At 40.3% G+C, this 16,830-nt stretch overlaps 1 protein-coding gene across 3 annotated transcripts in view; it reads left to right on the top strand.

Moving 5' to 3' along the window:
• Window positions 1–16,830, top strand: part of LOC149305587 (serine/threonine-protein kinase 3) — a 90,954-nt gene that overhangs the window by 61,724 nt on the left and 12,400 nt on the right. For 2 of the 3 annotated variants that reach the window (XM_089477355.1, XM_089477354.1), the window contains 2 exons: window positions 1,653–1,854; window positions 7,494–7,669. In XM_089477355.1, coding sequence (XP_089333481.1) covers window positions 1,653–1,854; window positions 7,494–7,669 — 378 coding nt within the window. Of the gene's footprint in view, window positions 1–1,649; window positions 1,855–7,493; window positions 7,670–16,830 lie in introns of all 3 variants that reach the window. The other variant, XM_089477353.1, reaches the window with a different exon arrangement.

The raw sequence follows: 16,830 nt of genomic DNA, 5'->3' as shown, positions 1-16,830 counted from the left end.
AGATATGGCAGATCATCTATAAGCACGTTCTCTCTATAGAAATATACCTCTACTGGAATTTTTTCAGATGTATTTATTTTTAATCACTTGTGCTCGCTTGTTCCATGCACAATTTAACATCTTAATATCATTAACTATTCTGCATGCATTTGGAGTAGACCATTATCCGGTGCATGTTTAGAGCAGATCTATAGCAGAAGACAGCTGCCGTTCGGCACACGAGGTATAGTTGCCAATTAGCAGGTATTTAGCCGGCATCTGCACAAATAGGACTTACATCTTACAGTAATGTAATAGTGATATGATTTCAGTATGGTAGCAATTATTTTCCCCTGGCAGACCTGAACAGGAAGTGGTATGTGCAAAGGGAAATTATTTCCCTTAGGCCAGTGCAATCAATTTAGTAGAAAATGCCCCTATGTGATGGAGTGCCCAGTATTGTACCTATAGATTTACTTTAACCCTTCCTGCAAGGCAGCGCGCTTCTCATTACATAATGAAAAGTTTGACTGCACTTGCTTTGGGTGCGATAAGAATGAGAAAGAGGTGTTAAATTAAAAAACCCAAACAAAAACAAAACAGTGGAGTTATTTTATATCTGAAAAAACGTGATAGTGATGCACGGACATGCTTATGTTGTAAATGTAAATCACACCTTGCTCCGTTCATGTAATAATTGAATCCACAGAATAAAAATCGAGCTACAGCCGTGTTTTCATGTAACTATTAGTTTAACTACGCTTCTTAAAGGGGAATTCGCTTTCCCAACTTATACAGTATACGGAATGTTTGCAGATTCATATAAGCAGAAGTAATCTCTCCGTTTTGTATGCTGCAGTTGCAGCCTCTTTAAGTCCTGTTTTTAAGATATATTTATTCCTCCCCCGTTGTTATTGCTCCCTTATTTGTATCTCAATTCACCTTTTTTTTTCCCCCCGTAGACAATTGAATGCACAGATTTAGATTTGTACCATTGCTCAGCCAAGAGTTTTATGTTCCTCGTTTGCTGTGATTATGAGCTAATTGTGTTGCTTGCACATACCCCTTATTAAAATGAAAACGCAATGGTTTTTTCCTTTGTATTGAAATAGTTGCGCTCCATATGGGGCTTATGAATCATACACTGGATTATCATCAGTTCAGCTTAACATTCCAGGAACATTACTGCCACTGATTGGAAATGCTGTTTTATCCAACACTGGAATCTGTTCTTTTCAACAATTCTCCAGCATCTGCTGAACAGATCTTTTTCGTTACTAAAAATGGCTCGTCCCTATTCCTTAAACCCCCATCGCTCTGCCAAATGAGTAGTAAAATAAAGCGCCATCTATAAATTGACATCACGTTTTATGTTTTCGGAAAGAAGTACCCCCTGTCGTTTCTTCCAAGCCTGCCATTGCAGCATTGCTTTAATACTAAATTACGACTTAGGAAACTACTTAAACCAATAAAAATGTGTGGTTAGAGGCCATTGTTTTCCTGTGCGAGACCTTTGTATTTATGTTATGGTTTGAGGACTCTATGATGTGGTTGTGGGGAATCATTTATATAAACTTATTTGTATACTTAGAGATGGGTTTCAGAATGTTTCCATGAAAGCTAATCTGTGGGGTGTTCTGTTAGTAACCCTTTGCGTCCTCTTCTCTGAGCAGGAAGAAGATGAGCTTGACTCGCACACCATGGTCAAGACAAGTTCGGAGAGTGCGGGGACCATGAGAGCCGCTAGCACCATGAGTGAAGGGGCACAGACCATGATTGAGCACAACAGCACAATGCTGGAGTCTGACTTGGGGACCATGGTGATCAATAGTGATGAAGATGAAGAAGAGGAAGAAGAAGATGGAACAATGAAAAGTAAGTCATGTGGTCCAAAAAATTTACCAAACCATTGAATATATGTGTGAACATATACAAAATAATGAAAAATCGGGTAGTATTCATGCTAGGCCTGTACCTGATGCTGTCTTGCAGTAGGCCTCTCGGGTATTAAAGCATACAAAACATATTCAAAACTTTTTTTTTTTTTTTTTAAATTAAATTTCACATTCCTTGCAGCCATACATATTCTCTGCAGTCACTATTTAATCTTGTCTCCAACAATGATACTTGTACATTTTTGTGCTGAAGCCAATTCAGGGACAGATTGAGGTGTTTGGGCACTTCATGTGACCAGATACAAGGATACATTTTGTAATAAAACTACAAATCCCTTCCCGACAGCATCAGTAGGCAGTCTCGGGATGCTGCAGTGATAGATGCCGAGAGTCACAAGGATTGAGTCTTAGACATCTGTCCCCCTGCGCATAAATGCAGCGCGCTGGAAGATTGGAGTGTGAGGAACTACTATGCCATGCCCTGGATGTGGCGAGAGGCTTCTTTAAACTCTGCCTCTTAAACATCTTCTGATTTGTTGCATTTAGGAGTAGTTAGGTTGCTATACATTAATAGCACTGTCAGTGCATCACTTATCACTCTAATCACTAAAACTACATCGCTCACAAAAGAACAGCAGATGATTTGCGTTAACAGGAGCAGCGCTGTGACAATTTGCGTAACTCGGTGCAGAATGATGGGTAACGGAGCGTTATTGGTGGATGCGTTCATTTACATTCACAGCAACAAAGTCCTTCCCGGGGCCGTAACAAAAAAGAGCATTAAGAGTCTGCAAAGGGCTAACATGAGGACTAGAGCGTGGTTTCTGATTGGGCCGTTAGGATGGCACTGTAGGTTCTTATTGGCTCTTGCAATCTGGCTCTTTACCACCATTTCAAAATATTACATGTATGAGAGACTTGATACATTTAAACTCCTTTGTGTCAAATCAGTAGAAAGAAAAAAAAAAATAAAAAAAGGCAGAGCAAGATATATATAATTATTTTGCCCGCAGGTGTGATCATAATTAAAAAATCCGTATCTGTAAGTCAGCCATACACTAAGGGGGGGGTTAAGCTGACTATAAGCTATAGCATACTTGTATATCCATATTGTTTGGAATAGTAACATTTGAACACTCACATGATGCCAAGACAGATGAGTGATTGCAGAGTTTCCGGGTGGTTGTATTGGCACCGGACCCCAGTGCTCAGACAGCGTTTACACCGACAGAACTTTACCAGCTGCCAGCGAGCGGATACATCAAGATCTCCGCTGACAGCGCACCAGATGAAGCTACCCACTAAATGAATGTGTTTTTAGCTCGTCAGGTGTGAGCCACAGCATGACGTAACATCAGACGCTTCCTTGCTGGTTGGTTCCTGGAATCGTATAATTGCAGCATGTTCTGTGAAACTCTTCCAAACTGATTCTTTGCTGGACAATTTGCTTTGAAATTAAGCTTGTCTGTGAAAATCTAAGGGAAAAAAAATCTATTAAGGGTAATGTTGATGTTTGATGTGAATAGAAGTACAAATAAATGCCAAGAAAAGACATTGGATGGGAGAAGCGACGCGCCAGAAGGAAAATGTCCCGTTTTACCCACTAGATGGACATCAAGAGCAGTCTTGAGATTACTTAGCTGCCTAAAAATGCGACGGTGTTTACACAGGGAATGGAATTAATTCATTTACGCTGGTAAAGAAACCTGCCATTTAGGCTTTTATTAGGGATTCAGTAATTCATTAATATCATGCGTCACTTCCTAACATTAACACAGAGTCCTTTCAGTTACTGTAACACCAAGTGAATGTATTAACCAAGGAGTTATGGAGACCTTTATGTGCTGAGAAAGGAATGCATACATTGCTGGGAAGTTTTATTAATATGTTGTCAAAAGAAAAAAAAATGACATATATATAAATATATATCCTGTATATGTTATAATAAATCGATGATCCCGTTCAGTACATAGAAAATATTGGGAACAGTATACTTATCAAAGACTTCTTGTATAACATTTATAAAATATGAAAATGTACCATTGTGTAAAGCAAATTATTTATTCTTCACATTATATTAGAAGAGAAGCACTGAAGTCTTTACATCAGGGAAAAAAAGAGTAATGTCATTGGGTTTTTAAATCGTTGTTATTTGGCTTTTGGCAAATTATCTACAGGTTGGCTTTTTTTATTTTTATTTAAAACTCTTGACAGTAAAACGTAGAGTTTAAGTAATGTTCGCGTTAAGTGCATTTTCTAGATTGGAGTTGTTGGGGATGTCACTGGAGTTCTTTTTGGTGTTTCTATACCTTTTCCAGCACAAACTGGGTTTTCCTGGACACTTTCTGTCACAGATGGAGCCTGGACATGGATTCTCTTTATTTATCCAGGTTTTACCTTCTTCCGTTTCTTAGCCCCTCAGCCTTTTGCTATACCCCAATGTCCGGCAGCCTCCTCTGATTTCCATTAGACATAGAGCTGCATGGATGGGTGGTCAGCCATCAGCTTTTTTTTTAATTGTATTTTTTAATCTTGTCTTTTTCCTGTTAGCGCCACTCCCTGTCCTTTTTTTTTTTTCTTTTTTTTTTCTTCTTTTCTTTACATGGACCCCTTTCTTTAATAACATCCTAACAATCCAAAAACGTGAAATGATCTGATGTTTTCATAAATCCAGTGTGTTCATATTAACGGCACATCGTTTATCCACTTTATTTGTCTACACTTAGAAACCCTAACTCATCAGCACCCGTTTGACATTTAATTACAAGATGTTAAGTGAGTGCCGTACTTGTTAAGCAAACACCGAATCGTTCTCCAGATCGTCGCGTCAGCGGGCAGTGCAGGTCCCGTTAAATGACTCTCTCTGTTTAATGTATTTGTTTTTCTGAAGCACGGAGTAACGTCTGTCTCAGGCATCATTTACTTTAATAACGTCTACCTGTAATTACCCCAATTATCCTTTGGTTCCTCATGCTGCACATGCGATGGGAATGTTTTGTTTTATTCTTTGTCCTAAATGTACTTTCCCATCACAGTCTAGAAATCTACTTTGATGCATGTGCCTCCGCTTCCTAAACTCGCCAGAAAACTTTACGCTGGAGTGATCTTAACCAACATAAGATGGTCCAGAGGTGCTTGGTGTCTTTTGTAAGACAAACTATATCACAAAGTAAAAGGTCACACTTTATGATTACGTTGTTATCTTTTATAATTTAAGACATTGTTTTGAGGAAATATGTGAATGTATCATTTGGCCTCTCTTCTGTTGCCGGCCCGTCTGCGGTAAGCACACATCCTTTATGATGGAGCCCTGCAGCTATTGCCGACAGGGCACTCGGAGTCTGCTCGCTCTGTCCACCGACATACAGTGAATCCTATTACAACGCCTCCGCCAGCAAATCCATGACAATTGTGCCGACAGTGACAGATAATACATAATGGAGTGTTTCCACCGTGCACATATACCGCACCTGCTTGGAGTTAGATGCATCAGCTGCTATTAAAGCCTTTCTGCTTGACAGCTTATGTTATCTGTTTCTGTATATGCGGTCCTCGCGTTTACATCAGGCTTGCTTCTTGGTATAGTTGATGTGAGATAAGATTTTGTACGTTGAGCCTGATATTTACACGCAACCAAATGCTGTTAAAAAAGGTTATTTAAAGCATGGAGTGAAGTATCGGACTAATACAAGGATTATGTGTTAACACTGCCCGGTGCAGTTATTTGAAGACCATTTAAGTCGTGAATTGTTCATCTTACAGCACGTCCTTTATGCATCATGGTCATTTTTATTTTTTTTAAATAGAAGAGAATATGAAGAAGCATTACTCTAGTTCAGTGCCTGGTCCCCAAGTGTTTTGTATCTCCATTGTAGAATAGAATGTAGTAATTACTAAGTCCTGCCCTGTTGATGGGATTTTTAGGTTGAGTTGAGCCCCACCGCTGTGGTGATGAAAAACCATAATAACGAGAAGACCTGTGAGTCTGCCATCATGTTGGGTCCAAGCGGATAGACAATAAAGGTGTCGGTCTAAACTACGGACTGCAAATATGCAAAGTTCTATTAAAATAAAAAACTATGAAGCTTTCCCTTAGCTTCTAGCACGATTTGCATAGTTCATCTGTTAATACGTTATTCATTGTTCTTCTGACATATTTCGGTGATAACAGTACTTTTTCCCCCAGTTTTGGCTCCTAATGTTGCAAGTGTCACACAGTTGCAGAAGACAAGACCTTGAAGTGTGAAGAGCACCTTACATGTGTTTACTTTAAATGTTTTGCCTGCTAGCGGGCATACCGAGCATTCCTCTCATAAAAATATTCTGCACCGAAATCCTAGAAAGTGAGCACTAATAGAATTTTGGATCGAGCAGTAACGAATTGCGGAGAATTACTTGGTTATGGAAAACCTCTGTAAACCGTTTTCTCACGTGGGAGACCTAGGAAAATGGGATTATCACTTGTACAAAACAGAACACTAAATCATTTAGAAATATTGGCATTATTTCCACAGATATATCTGACGATGACATATTGGAGAGGTTTCAGAATGTTGTACTAAATGGAACTTTTATTTTTCCTCCCCTGGCCTCAATGTTACCGGTGTACTTATTGCACAATGTGCATGCAATATAGGTTTTTGGGACCTTCCTTTAGACGTGAGCCCAAATTACTATTATTTGTGTTTTTTGAAGGAATATGAAGGCATTGTCTCAGCTAACGCTGGCAGATCTACCTTTTACATTTATTCTTTGTTTAGAACGAAAAGTAACTTCCAGGTCGCTGACTGCTTCTCGACGGTCGACACTGAGGCCGGGTGACACTGACACTGGCAGGTGTTTTGTTTTCTCTCTGTAGAAGCTCGAGTTGCTTTAGCATCTGTACTTTATATTGAAGCATATTCATCATGCGACACTTTCAGTGCAAACATGCTTGGGATATCCCTATGGGCTTTAATTTCCGTAAAACACAACAATTACTTAATTGAGCTGTTAATTACTAACATTGAGAGTTTTTCTGTAAACTGTCCACCTCCGGGAAAAACTAGGTCTTCTAAATATCCAGAAAGCCCATAGTGGATGGAGGCGATTTGCACATGTCTAATATGTCTGCATCTGGGAGGTCAGAGAGTCACAGGGTTTCTTGTACACCCACAACAGGAACCGTGTACATTCTGGATGGCAAAAAGCATGGAAATAACATTCTTTAACGTTACTTAGTTGGGTTATAGCTGGTTTGCTCACCAATCCATACAGGTGGTTTAGCTGTTTATTCAGCAGGGCAGAGAATGTGTGAATGTAAGTGGTCCACATAGTGTGTAGCAAGGCAGGTTCATGAATCATCTAGCAAATTAAAGTATGTGGTCAGCGGTAGTTCATCTGTAAAGGTATCCCATTCATTGTGTTCATTGTGAGATAAGTACTGTCTATTAAAAATGTGCATTCTGCTTTGGGTTGAACCATTTTGATTTTAAGAAAAATATTTGATCGTGTTCTGTTTACATGTGAACCATAAGAGGTTTAGCTAGCAACCTGCAGGTTGGAGGCTGGTGCTTCTGTCTGTCTTTGCCAGTTTGTTGATGCATCGGTAATAATGTTCGATTTATTTTATACACTTAGGAAATGCAACGTCTCCACAAGCACCACGGCCGTCATTTATGGATTACTTCGACAAGCAAGACTCCAAAAATAAACCTCTAGAGAACTGCAATCAAAATGTGCACGAACAATTCCATATATCAAAAAATGTTTTCCCTGACAACTGGAAGGTTCCTCCGGATGGGGATTTTGACTTTGTGAGTAGTTTCTGTTTATATATCTATATCTAACTATATACGTATGTATGTGTATGTACCTGTGTATGTATAATATACCGTATTTGCTCGATTATAAGACGACCCTGATTATAAGACGACCTGTATATTAATTTAGGGAAAAAAAAGCCTGAATATAAGACGACCCTATAGGAAAAAAGTTTTACCAGTAAATGTTAATTCAGCTAAACTATTTTTTTTATAAAAGCTATGATTGAGAAAAATATTTTGGTTTTATTTCCTTCTATTTTCCAATCTGCCCCCCCCAGTTATGCACATCTGCATCAGAAATGCCTTATACCCCCTATATACCACTGTGCCCCATGATATGCCTTTTAACCCTATATGCCACTGTGCCCCATGATATGCCTTTTGACTCCCTATGTGCCACTCTGCCTCCAGAAATGCCTTATACCCCTAAATGTCACTCTGGCATTAAGGGGGTTAAAAGGCATATTATGGGGCAGAGTGGCATATAGGGAGGTTTAAGGCATTTCAGGAGGCAGAGTGGCGTATAGAGAGAGTTAAAAAAAAAAAAAGGCATTTCTGGAGGCAGAGTGGCATTAAGGGGGTTAAAAGGCATTTCATAGAACACTCTGCCTCCAGAAATGCCTTATGTCCCCCATTTAACACTCCCTCCTCCAAACTTACCGGTGCTTTTGACTCCCCTTTCATGCAGCCGGGGCAACGTGTAGATGTCTACACGGTGCCGCACCGGTGCGGGGAACTCTGATCTCTGACAGCCAGGGAAGGTCTGCGCCAGGCCCGGACTGGGACAAAAAATAGGCCCGGGCATTTAAGCCCGAGCAGCCCATATTTATTTATTTATTTATTGTTAAAGCCCACCCTTCATGTACCATCTTTGCATTTACTCATTCACACAAATCATTAACACATTCATTAATGCGGTCTCACAAATCATTCAAGCAATTCATCCACACATGAATTCATTAATTGTCATACGCATTCACACAATTCATCCACACATTTATTCATTCATTCATTCTCATACGCATTCACACTACCCCCTCTTCCCCATCTTATCTGCCCCTTCTCACTATGTACCCCTTTTCACTATGTACTCCCTCTCACTATCTATCCCCTCTCCCCATTTCTCACTATCTAACCCCCCTCTGCCCCTTCTCACTGCACACCCCTCCCTCACCCTACTTACCTTGTTGCCGGAGCAAGCAGCAACTGTGGCCGGGCCCGCGGCAGGACCGGACTGACTGGGCCTATGCTGCCTCTACGGCCGCATTAACGCAGGGCATAAGGGGCGTCTGCCCCTTAAGCCCGCCGCAACTGCGACCGGGTCCGCCGCTCTAAGGGGCCGGCAAGCCCCCACCAGGGCCGGCCTTAGGGGTCTGCGACCGCATAGGGCTTACATTAAAACATCGGAGGTTTTTTTTTTTACCTTTATTTAACAAAAACTTTAACATGGAGGATGTTAAATAAAGTAAAAAAAAATAAAAAAAGCCAGATGTTTTAATTTAAACCCTGTGCGGCCGCACACCCGTAAGGCTGGCCCTGGTGGGGGCTTCCCGACCCCTTTGAGTGGCGGACCCGGTCGCAGTTGCGGCGGGCTTAAGGGGCAGGTGCAGGTCGAGGATCTATGTCCCCTGCAGCTGCGGGGGATCTGGATCTTAGTCGTCTCATAGTCGGACCTATTGAGCATTTGCTCTGAAAAAAACCTTGTCTTATAATCGAGCAAATACGGTATATATATATCTCTCAAGCGTTTATGAAAACAAAATAAATGCCAGGTTCTCTGACACCTTCTTTCACTTTGTGGTTCTGATTTGTAGCAGTGCATCATGATTTGGTTCTCCCTTTTAATGGGAGCTTTCACCAAAAATAACCTTTGCATTACCAGGAGTCTCATTTTCTTCTTATGTTCACCCCTTTATGTTCACCTTGCCCCTTCCCTTGAGACAGATTCCTCTCCTACTTTCAAAAGTTTAGAATGTGTTTGATAATTGTGGATTATATGACCGTTCAGTTTTCCATCCATATGCAGTACATAAGCAGTTTCCATGTCAGCGTTACGATTGTCAGACATGTCCCCTGGGGTTTTCCTTGCTCTGCACTGAGGGAATATTAATGAGATACTTTCTGAAAATCATATACAATATATAGAGCAGGAGAGTCGGCAATAACCATCCCTTAATTCCATATTCTAGGTGGTTGCTGTTGTAAGCAGCTTCTATTGTGTTTATAACTTTAGCCTTTAGCTGCTCTGCCTTACAAGCATACTTCTTATACCTTTTCATTCAACGTTATTTCGTTATACGTTTGGGCTGTCATGCTTAAAACAGAGCGTCCATACTGCAACAGGTCTGGACGGCTCCTGTCGGATGCTTGCTGTGTCCTTACAGGGAGCCGAGCGGAATTATTCATAACCCCTGCTGAGTGTTCAGCCTCACTCCGTGCATTGTCTACACAAGGACTGGAATTACCGGTATCTTCAGCGTGATAGAGCAACAAACATATGTCTGTAGTGTCCCAGTTACTAATGTCTTTTGCAGCCGTTAAGGTGTCTGATATCTATCCCTTTTTATTACTTTAAAATACTAGTTATGGGCTCTCCTTGGTGAAATCCACAGTTGACCCATCTGCTGTGAGTGGAGATGTAACTGGTGTAAGAGACGAGTGATAAGTGATGCGTTTATGGTAAACCAGTCACCTTATCACAGCGCCATGTTGGTGGATAGTGTTCGCATTTTTGCTGAGGTTGAGCAATTTTTAAAATATTGTAAGATATTTTAGGATGTTTTTTTATTCTCCTCTCCATACTGTTTCCTTCACTGTCCCTGCAGCTTCTCATCTAACATTCTCCCCCATTTCTGGGTTCAAGATGGAAATGGACCCAATGTACATTCTGAATTCTAGCAGAACGCAGGAGGGCTCGCACACTGTGCATTAATCAGTTCACAACAATATTCATATTAAGAGTTAACAATAGAATGTTAGGCTTATTTCCTTATAATACATTTTTTTTATTGCTTCTGCGCTTTTTTCAGTAGGTTATATATGAAAGAAATGAGATTCGGGGATGAAACTGCAATAAGTTTTGATTAAAAATTGTAATGGTCCCATAAAAGAACAGCGAGGCTCTCTGAAAGGCAGAGCAATTTACGCTTTGAGGTGCAAGAGGGGAAGCTTTCAATGCCTACGGTTATCCCGTGGGAAGGGTAATCTGTCACTGCAGTTGTTAATTGCCATAGTCCTCAGGTAGGTGTACCTCCGGAATTGCAGGGGTGGCGGGGGCATTATACACAGTTACCCACTGACATGGTTTAAGTAAACATGAAAGCGTTTTGGGAGTAGGCCTACCTGAGGATTATGGCAATTAAACAACAAGAGGAAGGTCGTAGGAGGACGTGGATTAACCTTCTCCGTTTAAGATACGCATGCAGAGAGGGAATATCTCCTGTAACAGCCGATCTGGCGGGGAGTAAAGATTTGCATATTATATGTTCCACTTTTTTGGAGGTGATAAATATTTCAAGCTGATGTCATGCTGGCAGTGAAATGTTGATAAGTGTTTACACAGCAGTTATGTCTCTTATGTGCAAAAAAAATATATACAAATTGCATTAAATACTGTCAATTGAATGAGCAGTGTAATAATTAGATAATTGCTATATCTCAAATCTACATTCAACAAAAGCGTACTTTAACATGCAAAAACAGAAGAGAATGTTAAAAAAAAGTGATTCTGTTATTAAAAATGCAAATTTAGTAAACTCTCAGATATTAAAGATAATGATGTGTTCTGATTATAATCTTTCATTTACCCGAGGCATTACTTGATACTCTTGTAATATACTCCTAAATCTGCATAATTTTCTATTTGCTGCCATTAACATCACCGTACCATGATCTACAAAGTAACGGTGGTTTTATAGGTTTTAGAGATTACCGTGAATGATCGAATGAATGAGCTTTAGCTCAGCGTTGCATGAACTCTGCATTATATCAGCGATCTCAGCTCAAGTACGGCACCATGTGGAAGGAAAATCTGTTTATTACAGCAATACCAGGGTAATTATTTCTGTCACTTTGATGGAACCAGTTCCAAGAAGACATGGTTTCCAGATTGTTTGGCATGAGGCACAAATGTGCACATCTTTCAGATCCCCCTCCTCTCTTTTTCAGTAAGCTTCCTGTTTAAGTTTGCTCATTCGCAGTCCTCTAAAGATGCTGGAATAGTAACAGAACTTGAAAGAGCCATCTGTTAACCACAACATAAAATTTTCGCTGGTATAATGAGCAGAAGAAATAAATTAGAAGCATGAATGGCTGGGAAACACGGTAGTTGTGACCCCGGCTTAAGGTTGCCACACAGGGTTGCGATTTCTGAGCAGAACTGAAAGCCGAGGTGATGTGTGTCCGGAATCCTGTGGGTATTTTCTTGCTTTTTTTGGACAGCGGTTTAGATAAATGAATGAGCTGCTCACTTTTATTCCAAACACAGATCTTTATTTATTGTGTATGCGGAAAAAACTCTTAATTAAATACATATATATATATCACAACTCTATTTCTGTGCTTGTTCAATCCAGGTAGACATATTGAGGACATAGTTAGTATTCTACATCTTAAGTTTACATAAAAACTAGAATCTGGGTGTCTCCAGGGACAGTGTTATGTTTTATATGGATTTTCTTCTAGCTAAGAGATGTATGCTCTGTATACTGCAAACCCCAGCGGCTCATTTAGTTATTCTGTACAACATGCTATATGTCTAAGACTACCTTTGACTTTGATTTTAGGGCACCAAGTGAAGGTTAATATTTGACATAATTCAGAGAATTAGCTGTGTTCTGTCGCTCGGTACTTGACAAATCCCGGTAGCAACATTTGAGAATATACATAGATGCTAAAATTCAAATGTTTAAGAGCCAAAGATGATTTGTTAAGGAGGTACATTCTGTATCTGGTGGCAGCACCGCCGCTCCTTAGGGGTCTCGGGGTGCGTTAGCCTCTGGACTAATGCATTGACATTGCGTGCATTTAGCAGAAAGTCTATGCAACTCCCCCCAAGAGTGTTCACTTCACTTACGAAATAATCCACAATAGAAAATGAAGTCAGTTGAATTCTCACTGCATACTTTAGTGTGTTTTGTATTTCATCTCGGCAGAAGCATTTGTTGTGTGCGCGTCTCCAGCATATGTTTGAAATATTCAGCGACATTTTGGGTGAATCTGTTGAACACCTGCCAAGCAGTACACACAAATATACAGCTCTCTTTATGCCCAAAACAAATTGTCCTTATAAAAAACATCAACCCCATATCGCATTATTTTCCTTCTCCCTATTACAATGAAAAAAAACTTGAATGTTAGTGTTGCAGAAAATGTTTTTCAGTATTTAATGCGCTGGTTGACATGGTGGAACATTAAGATATTTAGCTCCGATACTCTTTGAAAGGCCTGTCTGATTGGCCCGGGAGATGTGTGCCTGAGCTGTACGGCGTTGGGCCTGTCCAATTGATCTGGCAGATTTGGGCCAGTGCTGTAAAATTTTGGATCTCCTTGAGACGTTAATTCTGTAACTTCTTAAATGACATTATGTGATAAGATTTCTTCTTCTTGCTCGATACGTCTCTTGTATTTTACACTGGAGGTGGAGGAAGCGACATGGTAGATGGGTTTTATATATCTGCACTCAATGTGGTGGAGCGTTTCTTTTCTTCAAAACAGTAGACTGACCGGTTTTGGGGGGGTTTGGAAGAGAGCCTTTTGTAGGGCATCATTTATACCTGTAAATAGCATACAATTGGACAAACCCCAACTTAAGGTAATATTGGGTATGCTCAGAAACTAAAGAGTGAGATTTTAACATGTTCAGTGCAGTTGAGTGAAAGCATTTGTATTTAGATGTTTGGAAGGCTTCAAAGCTGTGTGAAACCAGGAGAAACCATCTAAAACTTCCCTAGATGTTATGATGTACTACTGTATTATCAAATAAACCTGTTCCTTTTCTTGTTGGGCGTCATGATCTGGTCTGTCTATACTGCCCATCCCTGGCATAATTGAAGGGGTGTTACCTTTAAGGTATTCTAGTTTAAAGGGAGCTCACTCCCATCACTCCTATTACACATCACTCCCATCACTGTGTATTAGGGTATGTTGAGCGTTGCTATTTCACATGCAAGAGCATGAAATGGCGGAAGGCTGTGATATAATACATATGGCAGGCTTTGGTGGATTGTCGGGACTCTTCTAGGCAACTGTAGTTTTTCAGCTACATTTTAAAGTTTTTTGAGAGACAGGGAACATTAAGAAGAAAAACTAATTGACAGGCTGATCTTCTCTCTACACGATGCAGAACTTATCTGTGGATATCTTAACGGGGCGAACCTGGTGCTTTAAGCACAGAAGCCGTTAAATGATGTACATAAGACTGCATATTAGCAATTTGTAACACCGCAGGACCTGATGTGCTGCTAGGGTCAGTGTGTGGTGCACGCAACCCACTGGACATTTGCCCCTCTTAATGCTTTGCGTACCTGATTAGAATATATGCTGACGTTTTATAGATCATTTTAAAGCTCTCGACTTTTTCCCAGATGTGTACCTCGGATAACCTGCAATGAATGGAAAAATAATTGCAAAGTGAGAATAATCTCATCAAAGCCCTTACACAGAATATTAAGTGCGATGTGAACATGAGGCCTCGGGGCACGTGTTTAATGCTAACAGATGCATTATGTGCACCCCGATTGCTCTCATGTGCTGCCAAGTTATTAAGAAGCGTTCAATTCAACATCCAGGAAAAGACATTTCAGATTTGTTCGGGGAATCTGTTTTCTCACCCTTCTTAAAGCAGGGCGTTACAGGAGCGTGGGCACTTACTCTGCATTATAAAAACCGCCCTGCGTAATGGAGATTGATGGCAGGGAGGGAGCTTTGAGGATATTTGCGTGTAATACAGATGCTGCGGGTGTAATAGAGGCCGGCGGTAAATAAATGCTTTTGTAGTGGGACAATTCATTGACGTTGGGTTATACCGTCATCTGTCTTAGGTCAACATCTATGCAGTAGGTGTTAATGTTATAAATATGAATCCCATATACTTCTTGCTGGTAAAACATCACTTTTGTTTTAAATATATTTTCTTTTACTGGGTTGTCCCTTTAAAGAAAAAAAAAATTATTTCAATATCACATAATGTTTATATAACCGTTACCACATAAAGACATAGCCACAGTGGGCATACTCTGCATTATTTATGGGAGTGCACTTCTTTTTAATAGCAAGACGTTCTTCTCTGTGCATTTTCCATTAGACAGAAGCATCTGATTTTCTTTATTGGTTAAGCGGATTCAGAGACCTCTGGGTGAAAGCACTCGGTACTCGGTCCACGCGTGAATGGATTTGATTCTGCCCCATCATTCTGCCACACGGTACCATCGCTGTACTGACTCCAGGGCCACCTTGGCCATTACCTTGAAACAGTGTCTGTCTCGGTCATATCCTCACTTTAACAGCCAGTTACTGTATTTATACGTCGTTATTGGTTAGAGGCCCGAGTTGTTTCTTATTTACAGTAAGATAAATATCCACGCCAATTTCTTGGAGAGTTAATGGTAGCAATCTCTTAAAGGGACAGTAATGCCATTTTCTAGCTGCTACATTCTGCGCTTCTATGGCACATGCTAACCTAAGTGTCAGATTTCCAGTATACGATGGCCTCTGACTCCTGCAACATTACTGTCTGAATTTGATATGGTTGTGTCCTGGATTGGTGTGCGATAAGCCCGTCGTCGTGATTTTCTACATTTGGAATATGGAGTTATGTCGCACAGAGGAGTGGCATCACCCACCCCCCGTGGAAGCCTGGATGATCTTCACTACATTCAGTACAATGTACAATTGACACGGTTCCACACAATAGGTTAGTATTCAAACTGAAGGAAATTGGTCTAGATGCAAATTCTTGTTCTTGGGTAGAACATTGGCTTAGAGATAGTACAGAGAGTTGTTATAAATGGTAAATTTTCAAGCTGGTCAAAAGTGGTAAGTGGTGTCCCTCAGGGTTCTGTTCTGGGACCAATTTTATTCAACATATTTATAAATGACCTGGCAATAGGCGTTGAAAGTCATCTTTCTGTGTTTGCGGATGACACTAAACTAGGTGAAGTAATACAGCACAAGCAGATTATTACAGCGCTGCAGAGGGATCTAGATAGACTGGGGGACTGGGCACACAAATGGCAGATGAAATTCAATGTAGATAAATGTAAAGTTATGCACTTCGGGGTAGGAAATGCACAAGCAACCTACACCCTAAGCGGTAGTGAGTTAGGGTTCACGACAAATGAGAAGGATTTGGGAATTGTTATAGACAACAAACTAGGAAACAATGTGCAATGTCAGTCAGCAGTTGCTAAGGCCAGTGAGGTATTGTCGTGTATAAAAAGGGGCATCAATTTGCGGGATAAAAATATAATTTTGCCTCTTTATAAATCAATGGTAAGGCCGCACCTTGAATATGCTGTGCAATTTTTGGCACCTATTCTAAAGAAGGATATCATAGCACTAGAAAGGGTGCAGAGGCGGGCTACAAAATTAATAAATGGAATGGAGCAATATAGTTATGAAGAAAGGTTAACTAATTTAAATCTGTTTAGTTTAGAAAAACAGCGCCTCAGAGGGGATATGATAGCATTATATAAATATATCCGGGGCCGATACAAACCATTGTGTGGAAACCTATTCATAAACAGGACTATGCATAGGACACGTGGTCACGCGTTCAGACTGGAAGAAAGGAGATTTAGTCTAAGACAAAGGAATGGGTTTTTTACAGTAAGGACAATAAGGATGTGGAATTCTCTGCCTGCAGAGGTGGTTTTATCGGAGTCTCTACAGACGTTTAAACTGCAACTGGATGGATACTTGGAAAAACATAATATTCAGGGAAATAATCTTTAATTATGGGAAACGGCTTACTGATCCAAGGAGAAATCTGACTGCCATTTTGGAGTCAAGAAGGAAGTTTTTCCCTGGTTAGTGCAAAATTGGAAAGAGCGAAACTGGGGTTTTGCCTTCTTTTGGATCAACAGCAACAAATGAACAGATATAGGAAAGGCTGTCTTTTTTTAGCCTATGTAACTATGTAATACAATACATGC

Source organism: Sceloporus occidentalis, unplaced genomic scaffold, assembly GCF_023333645.1.
Source record: "Sceloporus occidentalis isolate IW3139 unplaced genomic scaffold, rSceOcc1.0.p SCAF_11, whole genome shotgun sequence".
NCBI lineage: Eukaryota > Metazoa > Chordata > Lepidosauria > Squamata > Phrynosomatidae > Sceloporus > Sceloporus occidentalis.
This window is presented reverse-complemented; position numbering and strand designations above follow the sequence as displayed.